This window comes from Labrus bergylta, chromosome 21 (genome assembly GCF_963930695.1).
Source record: "Labrus bergylta chromosome 21, fLabBer1.1, whole genome shotgun sequence".
Taxonomy (NCBI): Eukaryota; Metazoa; Chordata; class Actinopteri; order Labriformes; family Labridae; genus Labrus; species Labrus bergylta.
In genome coordinates, this window is record NC_089215.1 from 4385648 (window position 1) to 4398584 (window position 12937).

The following is a 12937-nucleotide window of genomic DNA, read 5'->3' on the forward strand; positions in this document are numbered from 1 at the left end:
GTTTGGAGTCCGACGCCTGGTGATACCCATCAACAAACACGTGTTGGATGTTTTCTCAGTCAACAGAGACATTCATTTGAGTTGCCAGATTTGACTTGACTTGACTGAAGCTATCTTGGTTTGAATTTATCTTTAACTTCTGTGGCTTTCTAAAGCTGGACCTTACAGAATATCCAACATTTTGACTCTTTATTGGACGGAGTTGGGCCGTTAGTCGAGGATTCATTAATCTTTAACGTTGGTGGCCCTATTTGCATACCATCACTTCGTTAACTTGTATCCGGTCCTTGTTGCCCGTGGCACTTGATAGCACATCTCTGTTTGTCAGTGAAACAGTATGCTGCTGCTGCGGCCCTCACAGCTGAAGTGGAGCAAGTTACCAAACACCCAGTTTTCCCAGGTGTAACACATGCTTCACGTTTTCCATTTTGCGTAGTTTTCCCCGAAAACAGATACACAACAAAACCCTGTCTTTATTATAAAGTGACTCAAAGAATGTTACCGCACTCCCCAGATATGAGAAATGTAATGCGATATTGATATTATCGGCTTCATTGAAAACAATATTAAAAACAAGGGCAAAAAAATGCACTGGGGTGAAAGTGCATGTCTCCTGCATGCTGAGCCCGGGGTCAGAAGAACTTCAAAAGGCTGAGCTCCAACGCTCTCCTTGCCTAGAGCCCTGTCAAATACCAGTTCCCAGCAAGGCTTAACGTATTGTTGAGCTTTGAGTAACACATGTTTGGAGTTCCCGCACCAGGACGCTTCAAACAGTGACAGCTGTGTTGTCATCTGTAGAACAATATACTTGTACATCTGCACCAGATTATTGTACCAGATAATACAATAATCTGTTTCTGCAGACCTTCTTGTACTTATATTCTCCTACCTGAATTGACCAAAAACACACAGTGACACTTAAACAGTAAAAACAAGTATGCACAAATACTGTTACTGGCGCCAGAAGCGCTCAGGAATCCGCCCACGGGGGACATGCCTTTAACACCTGACAGATATGAATTATACTGAACTAGTCGAGGCCTGTCGTCTGTACGGTAGCCCCGTTGATAATGATTGGGATTGTAACATTTAAAGTAATTAGTGGTCATTCTTGGAGTGAGATAGGAGTTCTGTGGTTACAGTTTCTGACGTCAATGATCAGATAAAATCAGAGCACTACAAGGATGCCGTTAAATACGTAATTGGTTGGAACATTGGAGTGTTTTTCATTTGTTAGATCCTTTTTTTAAATTCACATGTGGCTGGTCAAACAGAAGAAAATAAATCATTGTATTTTCAATTAATGCCACCTCAACAATGTACCAACACCAGCAGAAATAATGACGTCAATGGTGAACTATAAAGGACTTCTCCATTTCAGAAGCAGTAAAGAACGAGAAAGTCTCTCTGTTGTAAAGATGTCAGCACACAGCCGATTGTTTGTGACTGCCACGGTAGCCTGAACCTGTAGACTCTGTTTAATCAGATTTAACAGCCCACTGCTTCCACTCGGCCCTTTACAGCTTCAGGCGGCGTGCTGTGACAGAGGATGACAGGCTGTTCTGTCCGCTGGGCAAGTGTACATAACTCACCATTTCAATAATGAGTGTTGTGATTTGTAGTTTTAAGGTCACCATAGATATGTCATATTTGTTTCTCACATTGGTGCGTTACAGGCGATTGGTCGACCCATAACTAAATAGCTTCATCCTGTTTCTCCAAGTCCTCATTTTGACCCGACTGCTCCGCTGTATTTGTTGAAGACGTATATTGTTCCCGCTGTTTCCTTTGGGAATCTTGTGATCTCTCTGTGGTTGGTTGGGTTTTTTCTGAAGAGCACAAAGTGTTTGTTCCATTCACACTCGTTTATTGAACCGCCCATTGACTCTCCCCTCCGGAGGTTTTCAAAGCTTCCCCTTCCCTCGCAGGGCTCCTCGACAACACACAGGAGCAAGGAATGTACTCACCGCCTCGTGTTTAACTTTTTACCTGAGAAGTCTCAGAGGTCATCTGAAGTGTCAGAAACCCAACATCTTATCTTTTTTTCGGTCACTTATGTTGTGTAAACATCCGGACTTGTGCAATGTATGTTCTTTGTGGCTGTCATTGGAATGTGCCGCTGTGTTTACATGTGGATTCGTGATTGTTTGTTTTTATGGATTTGTGATGGTGCTACTGTTGTGGCAGCTACATGTGAGTCAGAATAGGGGGTACCAAAACAAATATTCCTTAAGTGACAATAAAGAGCAGCGAAATTGTGGGTCGCTGGTGGTCTTAGCGGTCAGGTCATGCCCCATGTACAAAGAATAGAATAGAATAGAATTACTTTATTGATCTCAAACTGGGAAATTGTGGCAATGGCTGTGGTCCTCTGAGTGGGCGGCCTGGGCTCAAGTCTTACCTGCGGCTACTTTCCGCCATTAAATCCCCTACACTGCTCACTTTGCTCATATATTTTGGTACTGTCCTCTCCTAGAAAACTTTTGGAGACAGATTTTTGATTCTCTAGACGGAATATTTAACCTCCACCTACCAAGGGTCCCTCAACTGGCCATCCTCGGGGCGGTCCCAGAAACCATGAAAAACAGAAATAAGTACTTCTCGTCGCAGCCAAGAAGGCAATAACATTGAACTCGCTTGAAGAGAGACCCCCCCCCAACCCACGAGTCTTGGAAATTACTTGTCAAAGGAATTTACATAATGGAAAAGATAACTTTTAGAATAAGTTCTGCAAAATGCAAAATTCCTTAACAAAAAAAATAAAATCCCCTACACTCTCTCTCCCGATTACCAGTTCTGTCCTCTGTCATATCAAATTAAGGCAAAAAGCCTCCTCAAAATATTTTTTAAAAGCATTGTAATTGTATCTTGTGATGTCGATTGTTTGAATCGTGTCGCTTCAAGTTGGATCCTGTCGTATCGAGTCATGTTTTAGTGGATCATTGTTTCGAGTTAAATCATCTTATTGAGTTGGTTCATGTCGAGGCATACTGAGTTGGATTATGGTGTCATATTGAGTTGTGTCCTGTCGTTATCTTGTCGTGTTCTAACATATCATACTGTATGGTATGATACTGTATTGCTGTGAGTCAGTCAAATCGCATGGTATCACATTGAGTCGTATCGGATGGTTTTGTATCACATTTCTTTGTATCGCACTATATCGTATCTTCGCTGTGTTCTAGTCACAAAGGAGACATTGTGTAAGAATTTCTGATAAATCTGGTAAACTAGTGTGATTCCCAACATGTTTACCGGGCGGACATTTCAGCCATAGCGGTTAAAAATGTAATCGAAATGTGTTGGTCGCCGAGTGGCCTGATGGTTGTGTGTCCCGACCCATGAGGGACGGCTGATGGTCCTCGTAGAAGTGACTGTGGATAAGTATTTATCTTTTCTGTAAACCACAATACACCATGTATAGAAGTGAACCAAAATACATTTATCTATTAGGTAATAGGGGAAGAAGGTGGGCGGTGGCGTGTGAGGAAAAGTTAGCGGTTACTCTAGTTGCGCAATTCAAATCTCAGCTTGAAAGGCGGGAGGATTATAAAGAGAAAAGAGGTTTTAAAGGGCTGTAGCGTAAGTACAGAGCAGTTTATAGAAGAATTTAACGGAGGTTTAACTGAGTTTTTAAAAGCAAACACCAGGCGTGTTGCGAGACGTTATGAATAGTAAAGTAAACAGACTCAGAGACCGAGATCCCCCAGCTCTCAAAAGAATCTATCTATTAAAATATGGTGATGCAATATTTCCTGAGATGACTCAAAGGGAAACATTGTACTTGAGTAAATCCTCCCAGGTAGGTTTAATGCCAGATATTAACTGTTTGCCAATATGCAAAGGGTGCTAAGTGGAAAGAGAGTACCAGCACTGCTATGACTACTAGGTTTGAAGAAGATTGAACAGTTTCATTCCTCCTTAGAAGGAAAAGTGCAGGATTAATGGATTAAATCACCACAATGTGGTGTCAGTTTCATTGCTTATCATGCTCCATTCTTTAACTTCTATTTACCACTTTCCAACATTATCCTGCTGTCTTCTTCTTCTTCTTCTTCTACTATCCTGTTTTCTTCTTCTTCTTTGGCCAATAAACCCTCATTCATGTTACCTTTATTCATGCCTTGATCGCCACAATGAAGAGTCTTGAGGAGGTGATACAGTGAGTCAGGGAAATCTGTTTTCAAGAGCTTTATTTTAAGAAGAAACTAGCAATATGATAATAACTGTATTACACGAGTCAGGACGACATTGTGTTGCTTAACACATGAACTTTAAGCCATTTAAGACAACAAGTTACAACTTTTAGGTTTCCATTTTGTTTAAATTGTTTTTGGATTTCATTGAGAAAAAAATGGAGTGTAAAAAAACTACAGCTGACTGATGTCATCACATAACCTTTATTGATGACCTGCAAGCATGGCTTACTAGGAAACCTTATCAGTGTTGTTTGTTTATGCTATGGCGTTTAAACTCCAGCGTCAATCAGCCTCGTATCAAGTAAAAAATACCCGAACTGAATGGGAAAAGTCTCCGTTTGAGACGCCTCTTTCCAGCACTGACGCACACCAGAGATAGTGTAATCCTGCATCTAGGTCTCTTTACTTGTGCAGGTAATTAGCCGGGCGCCACCACGAGTCAGGGGGTCAGGCAGTCAAGAGTGAGAGCAGCAGTCATAGGCCGGTTTGAGTCCTCAATCCTGATGAGATTAATGGCTCACCCTCCCTCTGGCCGCTCCATTTACTGAACATGTCAGGTTTTCCTTGGAAAGAACACAGTGCGTCCTCAGTCCTCACCTGCACACATTTGGTAAATGCGACACTGTACCCGAGCGAGAGCCTACGTGCATGTTTGTGAAACATCCATATGTGAGTGGAGACGTGTTGGTTAGAGTAAGAAGTGTGAGGTCAGAGCGTTTTATTTTGGTCTTCTTTTGCCTTTGACCTTAATCCTAAATCTTGGCGAGTCAGTCCGCTCCGCTCTCTGATGGACAGGAGTTTGGTGACCCTGATGCCGTGCAGGTCTCCTCCTGCCCTTTACCTTCAGGGCTGCTCTCCATCAGCCTTTGGAGCAAGAGAAGAGATGAGAAGAGTGATGGCCTGTTTACGGCACTCTCAATAACAAGTTAATGACAGGAAGAAGAAGAAGGGGGAGGCTTACCTTTAAAGTCCAGAAAGGGTTCAAACTAAAGTCAACATAAATGAAGGAGCATGTCAGATTAAATTGATTATTATCAGATTAACAATGTATTTAAGGACTTGTCTATTTATAGAATATGACACAGTTTGTCTACTCTGATCCCATTATCAGATACGTCTAATGGAGTTAAGCTTTCCTGCCGTATATATTTTTGGAGATGGATTAATCTCGTCTTAAACGTGTCAGAGAAAAAGATGTAACAGACGATAGCTGATCGGTGACATCGTGTTTTCTTCCAACCAAAATTGGATGCTTGATCTAAAGGCATGTGGACTTGGATGAAGAAGTTATTGATCTGTTTTTAGGCCCATCAGTGAGGTTTTCTTTTTAGGGGCACGACATGTTTATGACATGTTTGTGAGAGTTTTTCAGTTCTCTTCAGTGAGATATAGATAGTTGAGTGCCACGTACAGGACGGGGGAAACAATAGACAGACTTGTGTATTTTGCAGGATTTTCCGACAGTAAGAAAAACAACAATATTAACACCAGCAGTATCATGTGGCTCAGTTGTTCCCCTTATCTGTTATACTTTTACTTCTGTCATAGTTTAAAGCTCCGTGGGGATTATGTGTTGATTTATTGAACTAATTCGGGGGGAAAAAGTCTGACATGTACTTTTATGTCTCTTGACTGATCCATTAATAACAAGTCATTTCAGCCTCATGCTGTTTATAATTTCACATATAGATGCAAGTATTTTAGACGTAGCCTTGAAATCCAGCATTCAAGCTCCTGCCTCTCATCCCTGCAGGCTATAAGCAGACTTACTGGATCCATTTATTTTTTCACTTGGCCTACTTTTTTTCTCTGGTATATTCCTACAGATAGCCCGCTCAGTCTGTCCACACTCGCTGCATGTTATACTAAATCCAGCTCAGAGTTTTACTGTATCTTGTCTGAGTGTATCTTCAGGACAAACTGTCCAGGCTGCAGCGTTCCACCTTTCGGTGCAGATTGTTGGCTGACAGGTCGTGTTCATGTCCTGGTTGTCATAATAAGGGCCGCTGACGGGGACTTCATAACACCAGCGGCTCTTCTACCATCAACACTGCTTATGTAACTCCACTTATGTGGCACCAGGCCCGAGTATTTCCAAACCCAGCTATTGCAGACCCCCTCCATCCAACACACGTAACACACCTCCCAGGAGCTAAGAATAAACCATCCAGCTGGAGGGGACCACAGGATAGGGGAAACTTTTAGAAGAGGCTCCTGCACACCTTTGAATCCAAACAGTTTTTTTTTTTATGGATATACCCACTTGTCTTTTGAAATGGGGGTGGTTGGTTTTTATGGCTCCTCTCCCCTGCATCGCCCTCTCCAATGTTATGCAATGTTTTCAGGAGAGAGCTGGGGGTTTAAAAATGCAGGGAAATAGCCCATGGAAAAGTTAGATAGAAGCTGTCAACAGAGGATTCCTCCTTCGGGAATTTTATAATACAGATGAATATCATTAAGACTCATTGAAACCAACTGCAGTGATCTTCTAAAGTGAAAGAAACGATGATTATTGGATGTTTTTTTTTCCTTTTAATGTTTGGTTGTCTTGATGTGAAGACATAATTCCTGTATGATTGGTTCTTTTATTTCTTTCTGTGAGTCACAGCTTAAGTGCTTGTTTTCACTGGCAGGAAGCGTTGGTTTATTATCCAGAAATTAGACATCACCCATGGCAGTGAAACAGCTCATATTTGTGCTTTTTATCCAATCGTTACTTAATTTTCCACTACATTATCCACTACATTTTCCACTTTTTTTTCCAATTGAAATTGAAGACAGGTTTTGCTGAGTCACATTAAATAATCACACACTATCAGCCTCACATTGTATAAACACTGCGGTTCAGATTTGCCACAGCCGGAGTAAGATTTTTTTTCCAGGAGTTCTTCTGAAGCTGCCAAACGTCTGCTTTTTTTTTTTTTTTTTTTGTTGCATTTTACTATTTTGCAATCGTGCCATGCAGCGATGCCAAGCTCTAGTAAATCCTGCGGTTTTTGGAAAATAGGCTGACGTCTCCAAGAGGCTCGGCTGCGTCACACAGCTAAAGCATAAAACCCTGTTTCTTCTTCTGCAAAGTTACCCACAGGAGACCAGTGCTCACGACGCGGGGGTCTGTTTGTTGGAGCTCTAAAATACACAAATATGCAGATGCTGCATCAACCCCCAAACCCACTGACTCACTCACCCTGGCCCATACACAAAACGTAACTCACACACTCTGGTAGACTAAATTTGGGTCATGATGATGTGTTCTTCAGGGATCTAAAGTGAGAATAAACCTCAGTGTCTGCAGCTGTAATTAGCCTCCTTTTAGGTCTTAAACTAAATGAAGTGTTGGAAGTACAAACAGCTTTAGAGGATGATAGTCTCTCTTTTTTTGGGGGGCTTTTTGCCTCTATTAGAACAGACAGCTGAAGAGAGAAAGTAAATGTTGGGATGAGAGAGTGGGGGGATGACATGCAGCTAAAGGCGCAACCCATGGCCGCTGCCACAAGGACTCTTGCCTCCGTACATGGGGCACAAAACATAACCGCTAGGCTAGTTTTATCAGGATTTATCTTGATTATTTTGGGGTCTTTCATGTATTTTTTTTATAGTCAGAAACGGGGTTGAGAGAGTTGGAGTTGACATGGAGGGTGGGAGTCAAGCCCGGGGTCAAAGCTTCAAAGGTTATCGACTCTGTACATGGGATTTCACCACTGAGCTATACTGATGCTCCTTCAATTTGATTATAAACGCCATTATGACCGTATATGGAAGCCCAGAGTTGGTCGACCATTGTGGCATTGTTTCTAGGGGGATCACTTAATGAATCTAATCTAAAATGTTTTAATTGTTTTGCTTCAAGTCTTTCCTACAAACACCTTACATACCATGACTCAGCTGCAGCTCGTGTTCACATCATAAAACTGATCACTATCCGGCTAAAAGCAAAGCACTCAGTCAGGAGTCGCCTCTGTGTCTTGCTCTTGACACGGGGCCTCTGTGTTAGAGTCACTGCTGTGATGTGACAGTTTGACAGGTGACTGACGCACTTTAAAGGAGGGGGGAGGGGGGGGGGGGGGGGGGGGTCTACCTCTGTATGACTTCAGAGTGTGCTGGTCTATAAAACAGTCCGCCTCCTGTGTGGATGAAGCAGCACCTCCTCACTCAAACTCTCTGGAGCGGTAAAGAGGAAGGAGAGAGAAGAGAGTGGTGGTTGAGCTGATTGTAAACACATGGAGACATTTTTCCCAGAATTCCCGCTCAATGCAGGATTCATGCTCCTGAAGTCTCCCAGGAGTTTTCCACCCACCCGCAGGCAAAGTTTATAAAAAAAAAAAAAATAAAAATAAAAAAAAAATAAATTGGGCCATTTATCCAAGGAGGAAGCACAAAAATGTCTTTGTTTCGTCCAGCGTGATGCCAGTGTTTTGGTTGAGTTTGACACGTTTTTTTGGAAACCTCGTCGTCGTCGGCGTGTTTGTAAAGTCGCAGCTCCCCTTAAAGGAAGGTAAACGTGCGTTATGTAACCGGAGGGTCGCCCACATGGATGGAGCTGTGGTTTCCAGGCCTCGTTTGTAAGAGAAACAGTGATTTATCAAATTTGGCCCCAGTGCCTGGACACTTTGTTTATTGCTGGTGCTACCTTCTTGCGTAACCACACACACACACACACACACACATACCTACAATCCTGACTAAACCAGAACTCTATAACTCAACTGTCAACACCACTTAGGTCCTGCGGTTGACAAAACAATCTGACAATCTGCTTTTAAACATATAACCTGACCTCCAGCAGTGAATCATGAAACGTCTTTAAGGGCGTCTTATCCATTTAGCTTAAAAAAATGTACTTAGCTTACAAGTTGTTCCTGACTTTTGAAACTAAACAGTCTCATCTCAAGGTCAGAAATAAAGATAGATTAATTGATCCTTACATTTGGAGTGGTGTTACAGCAGCATGTTATCTGTTTGCCCTGTTTTCAAAAACACAGCACAAATCAGAGATGATGTCAGAGTCCTTTGCCGGAGTCAGATATTAGCTGCGTCCAAGAAAAACGATCATTGTGCGGCAACAAGGGACTTCTTTGTTTACCTTACATGAAAGCGTAACAGGAACATTAGCTGGTACTGATTGTCTAAGATGAGATAAGCTTGACTTTATCTTCCCAGAGGGGTGGATTTGTCCTGGGTAATAATGTTACACACCGTTTAATTAATTAAAAAACAACACGGGGCAAAAAGAATCCATAAATTGGTGCAACAGCGTCTTGACACCTTGTTGAATCGGAGCAAATATACCATCCTGCCAAAACCCGAGAGGCTAACACAACACAGCGCGACACAGGCGGGATGTGGAGCGGACTGGATGAAGTCAGTGAAACAAAATAGCGTGTCTGATCATCAGGATCATCTATTTCCCTTCGGGGATCAACAAAGTCTCATGTTTCTCTTTTAATGCCATAACGTGAAGGAGGTTCATCCTCAACTGCTGAATAAAACCGCTGCAGAAGTGACTCGTAAAGAAGCCGTGGTTACACTTCAAATTTACCTTATGAGTCACTTATTCGCATGCATATAAAGCTCTTTACTGGATGTTTAAAAGCACGTATTAGTGACAATATTCAACAAATACCAGACTGTGAACTCAGAGGTGCACTACACTAGGTGGTTCAGCTAGCACAGGATACAGAGACGTCCAGTGCAGAGAGAAACATTTTTTAAATACCTACTTGTGGTATGCTGGTAGCCTTCTGGTTGTACGGAAGCTATAATCCTCCAAGTGGGCGGCCCGGGTTGGAATCCCACCTTTGCCTCTCTTTCCTGCATGTCATCCCCCACATGCACTCCATGATTTCTGACTCTATCCACTGTCGTGTCTCTCCATTAGAGACATAAAAAGCCCCCCCAAAAAAACTGTGCACACCTCGATCAAAACGTTGGATAATGTTTTCTGAGGTTGTGCAATTGTGTCTTTATCTTTTGCACGTGTTATATTGTGATTAATCATCTGCAATATGCTGTATGTTGGTTTGGGGTTAACATTGGTATGTCCCTCTCTGTTGACGTGTGAATCGTTGTTGTTTGTTTGCTGTTAGTTTGTATTTATTTGTATTGATTTAAAACACTTTGGAAGCAGCTGAATGTGCAGCACATGGCATTTCATGACATCATTTTGTGTTGGCATGGTGTAATAATGTGATAACTTATAAAAGAGCTGCTTAGTAGTGCAGCATCTAAACGGTGAATATGCTTAAACCTTGGAACACAACAACCGTGTGTGCAGGGGCTGAATAACCTTCTCATGATAAAAACATCAGGATACTTTTGAGCTTTCAAACATCTTCATATGGTGTTTTTTTCTTTTGTTATTCTTCTTGCAGACCAAAAAGCTGACCAAGGCAGAGCGCCAGCGTTTCAGTGAGGAGGTGGAGATGCTGAAGGGCCTGCAGCATCCCAACATCGTCCGCTTCCACGACTCCTGGAAGTCGACGGTGAAGGGCCACAAGTGCATCCTGCTGGTGACCGAGCTCATGACGTCAGGCACGCTCAAAACGTGAGTCCCTCCTCCACCCGTTTACTCTTCACACTGCGGCCATTTCTCTCTTTTTAAAGCTCCAGGCCTCAGAGGTAGGACATATTTATGGCTTTGTGTTTACATTCCTTAAATGGCGGATATCCTTTTTCCACATGAAACTCTCGATGTCTTCAACTGCAAAGAAGATATTTGTGTCGTGTTTGACAGCTGGCTTTAGCTTTTAAAAATATAAAAGACGCAGAAAAAGGAAGAAGCTCAACTTTCGGTGTAATGTTCTTGGAGAGAATTCTTACTTTACTTCTTCCACTTGGTTGTCAGAAAAAGAGATTCATCGTTTTGTGACACTTTTTCCTCTTCCATTTGTTTAGACTGGGTTTTTTTTGTCCTCATTCTGTTGTAGGTACCTGAAGAGGTTCAAGGAGATGAAGCTGAAGCTGCTGCAGCGCTGGAGTCGTCAGATCCTCAAAGGGCTTCACTTCCTGCACACGCGCACTCCTCCCATCATCCACCGGGACCTCAAGTGCGACAACATCTTCATCACCGGCCCCACCGGCTCCGTCAAGATCGGAGATCTGGGCCTGGCCACGCTCAAAAGTGCCTCTTTTGCTAAAAGTGTCATTGGTAAGTAAGTGCACAATTACACAAATTACATCTTTAAGACAATTAGGCTTTAATTTAAGAGAAGTGTTTGGACCGTTCACACAAACAGCCACACTTTGAGTTCCCGCCTGCAGCCTTAAATGTGTCATCAGTGCTGAAACAACTTTTAATTGAAAGGTAAATTGTCCTTCTCCTTAAGTAAAGCACACACAGGGAGTGTCAGCCGCAGTAAAAAGACTTGTTGTTACTTGATTCAGGTTCAAAGCTACACTTCTCTTATAATGACTTTAATTCCCAGGCTCAAATCAAACACTGTGAGTGTGTTTGATTAACCCATGCGACACCTGTCATGCTGATTGATGTGGAGATAATAAGATTTTAAGCTGCCCTGCTTCACTCTTTTCTTCTGTTGTGTGGCTCACAGTTCATTTAAAATCCTGAACAGCACCTAAAAGAAGGTTCATTCATATAAAATGTTACGCAATGATGCTGTTTAAGGTGTGTTGTTTGTGTTACAAGAAGACGTCTCTTTTTTTTAACTGTCAGTATTTTTGACATTAGCAGCTGAGGGTTAAGGTTCTTGCTTGAAGTGACCAGTTTATAGAGAGTAAAGAACAGATGCTGCAGCACACGTCTTTTAGCTCATCGTTGTGTTTTAACATCTCACAACTTATTATTATTATTTATTTTTTTGTATAGTTTTCAGAAGCAGCAGGCGGCTAATTTAACCTGAAAATATTTTTTTAAAGTAAAACACACACAGTGCTGTAAATGGACAGCACCACAGCAAACAGAAAAACAGGAAGCTGGCGAGGGAACATACTGAATCTTAGCTGCTTAAGATTCAGTAAGCTCCAGTCCCCTACTGGGGCGGCAGTAGCTCAGTCTGTAGGGACTTGGGTCGGGAACAGGAGGGTCACCAGATCAAGTCCAGACATCTGGATGTCAGTCTGGTAGCTGAAGGGGTGCTTGTTCACTTCCTGAGCACTGCCGAGGTTCCCCTGAGTAAGGCCCCCCCCCCCAAGTCAAGAGTCTTATCCAACAATACACATAATAAAAACATATACATGTCATTTTTACCTTTTATGTTATGTTAGTCTTTCTGCATACCACATTTTTCCTCCATTTAAAAAAGAGTTGACTCAAAACTTAAACTGGACATTTCAGTCGTTTTTTTAAAAAGTTGACCATTATCTCTGCCCGTCTGACAGGAACTCCAGAGTTCATGGCCCCGGAGATGTACGAGGAGAAGTACGACGAGGCGGTGGACGTCTACGCCTTTGGAATGTGCATCCTGGAGATGGCCACCTCTGAGTACCCGTACTCCGAGTGCCAAAACGCCGCCCAGATCTACCGCAAAGTCACCAGCGTGAGTACAGAAAAGGGAAGGGAGGAGGACCCCGTATTTAATGTAATAGCTCACATGTGTTCGCTTTCTTCTTTGTGCGCACTGGAATTAAGAGCAGAGGAACCAGGATATCTTGTATAAACGGTTTGGATATCCTGAATCTTTGGAGACTTTGTCTATTAAAGGCTCAGTTTGGTCCATTAAAAGCTCAAGGTGAAGAACTGAACCACAACCTTTCTGCTTTCTTAGCTTCAGCGTGCAATC

The 12937-nt window shown here is 42.5% G+C and overlaps 1 protein-coding gene across 2 annotated transcripts in view; it reads left to right on the forward strand.

Annotated features, from left to right (window-relative positions):
- Positions 1 to 12937, forward strand: part of wnk4a (WNK lysine deficient protein kinase 4a) — a 49043-nt gene that overhangs the window by 9796 nt on the left and 26310 nt on the right. For both annotated transcript variants that reach the window (XM_029276806.2, XM_065949527.1), the window contains exons 3-5: positions 10571 to 10743; positions 11126 to 11346; positions 12537 to 12694. In XM_029276806.2, the coding sequence (XP_029132639.2) occupies positions 10571 to 10743; positions 11126 to 11346; positions 12537 to 12694 (552 nt within the window). The remainder of the gene's footprint in view (positions 1 to 10570; positions 10744 to 11125; positions 11347 to 12536; positions 12695 to 12937) is intronic.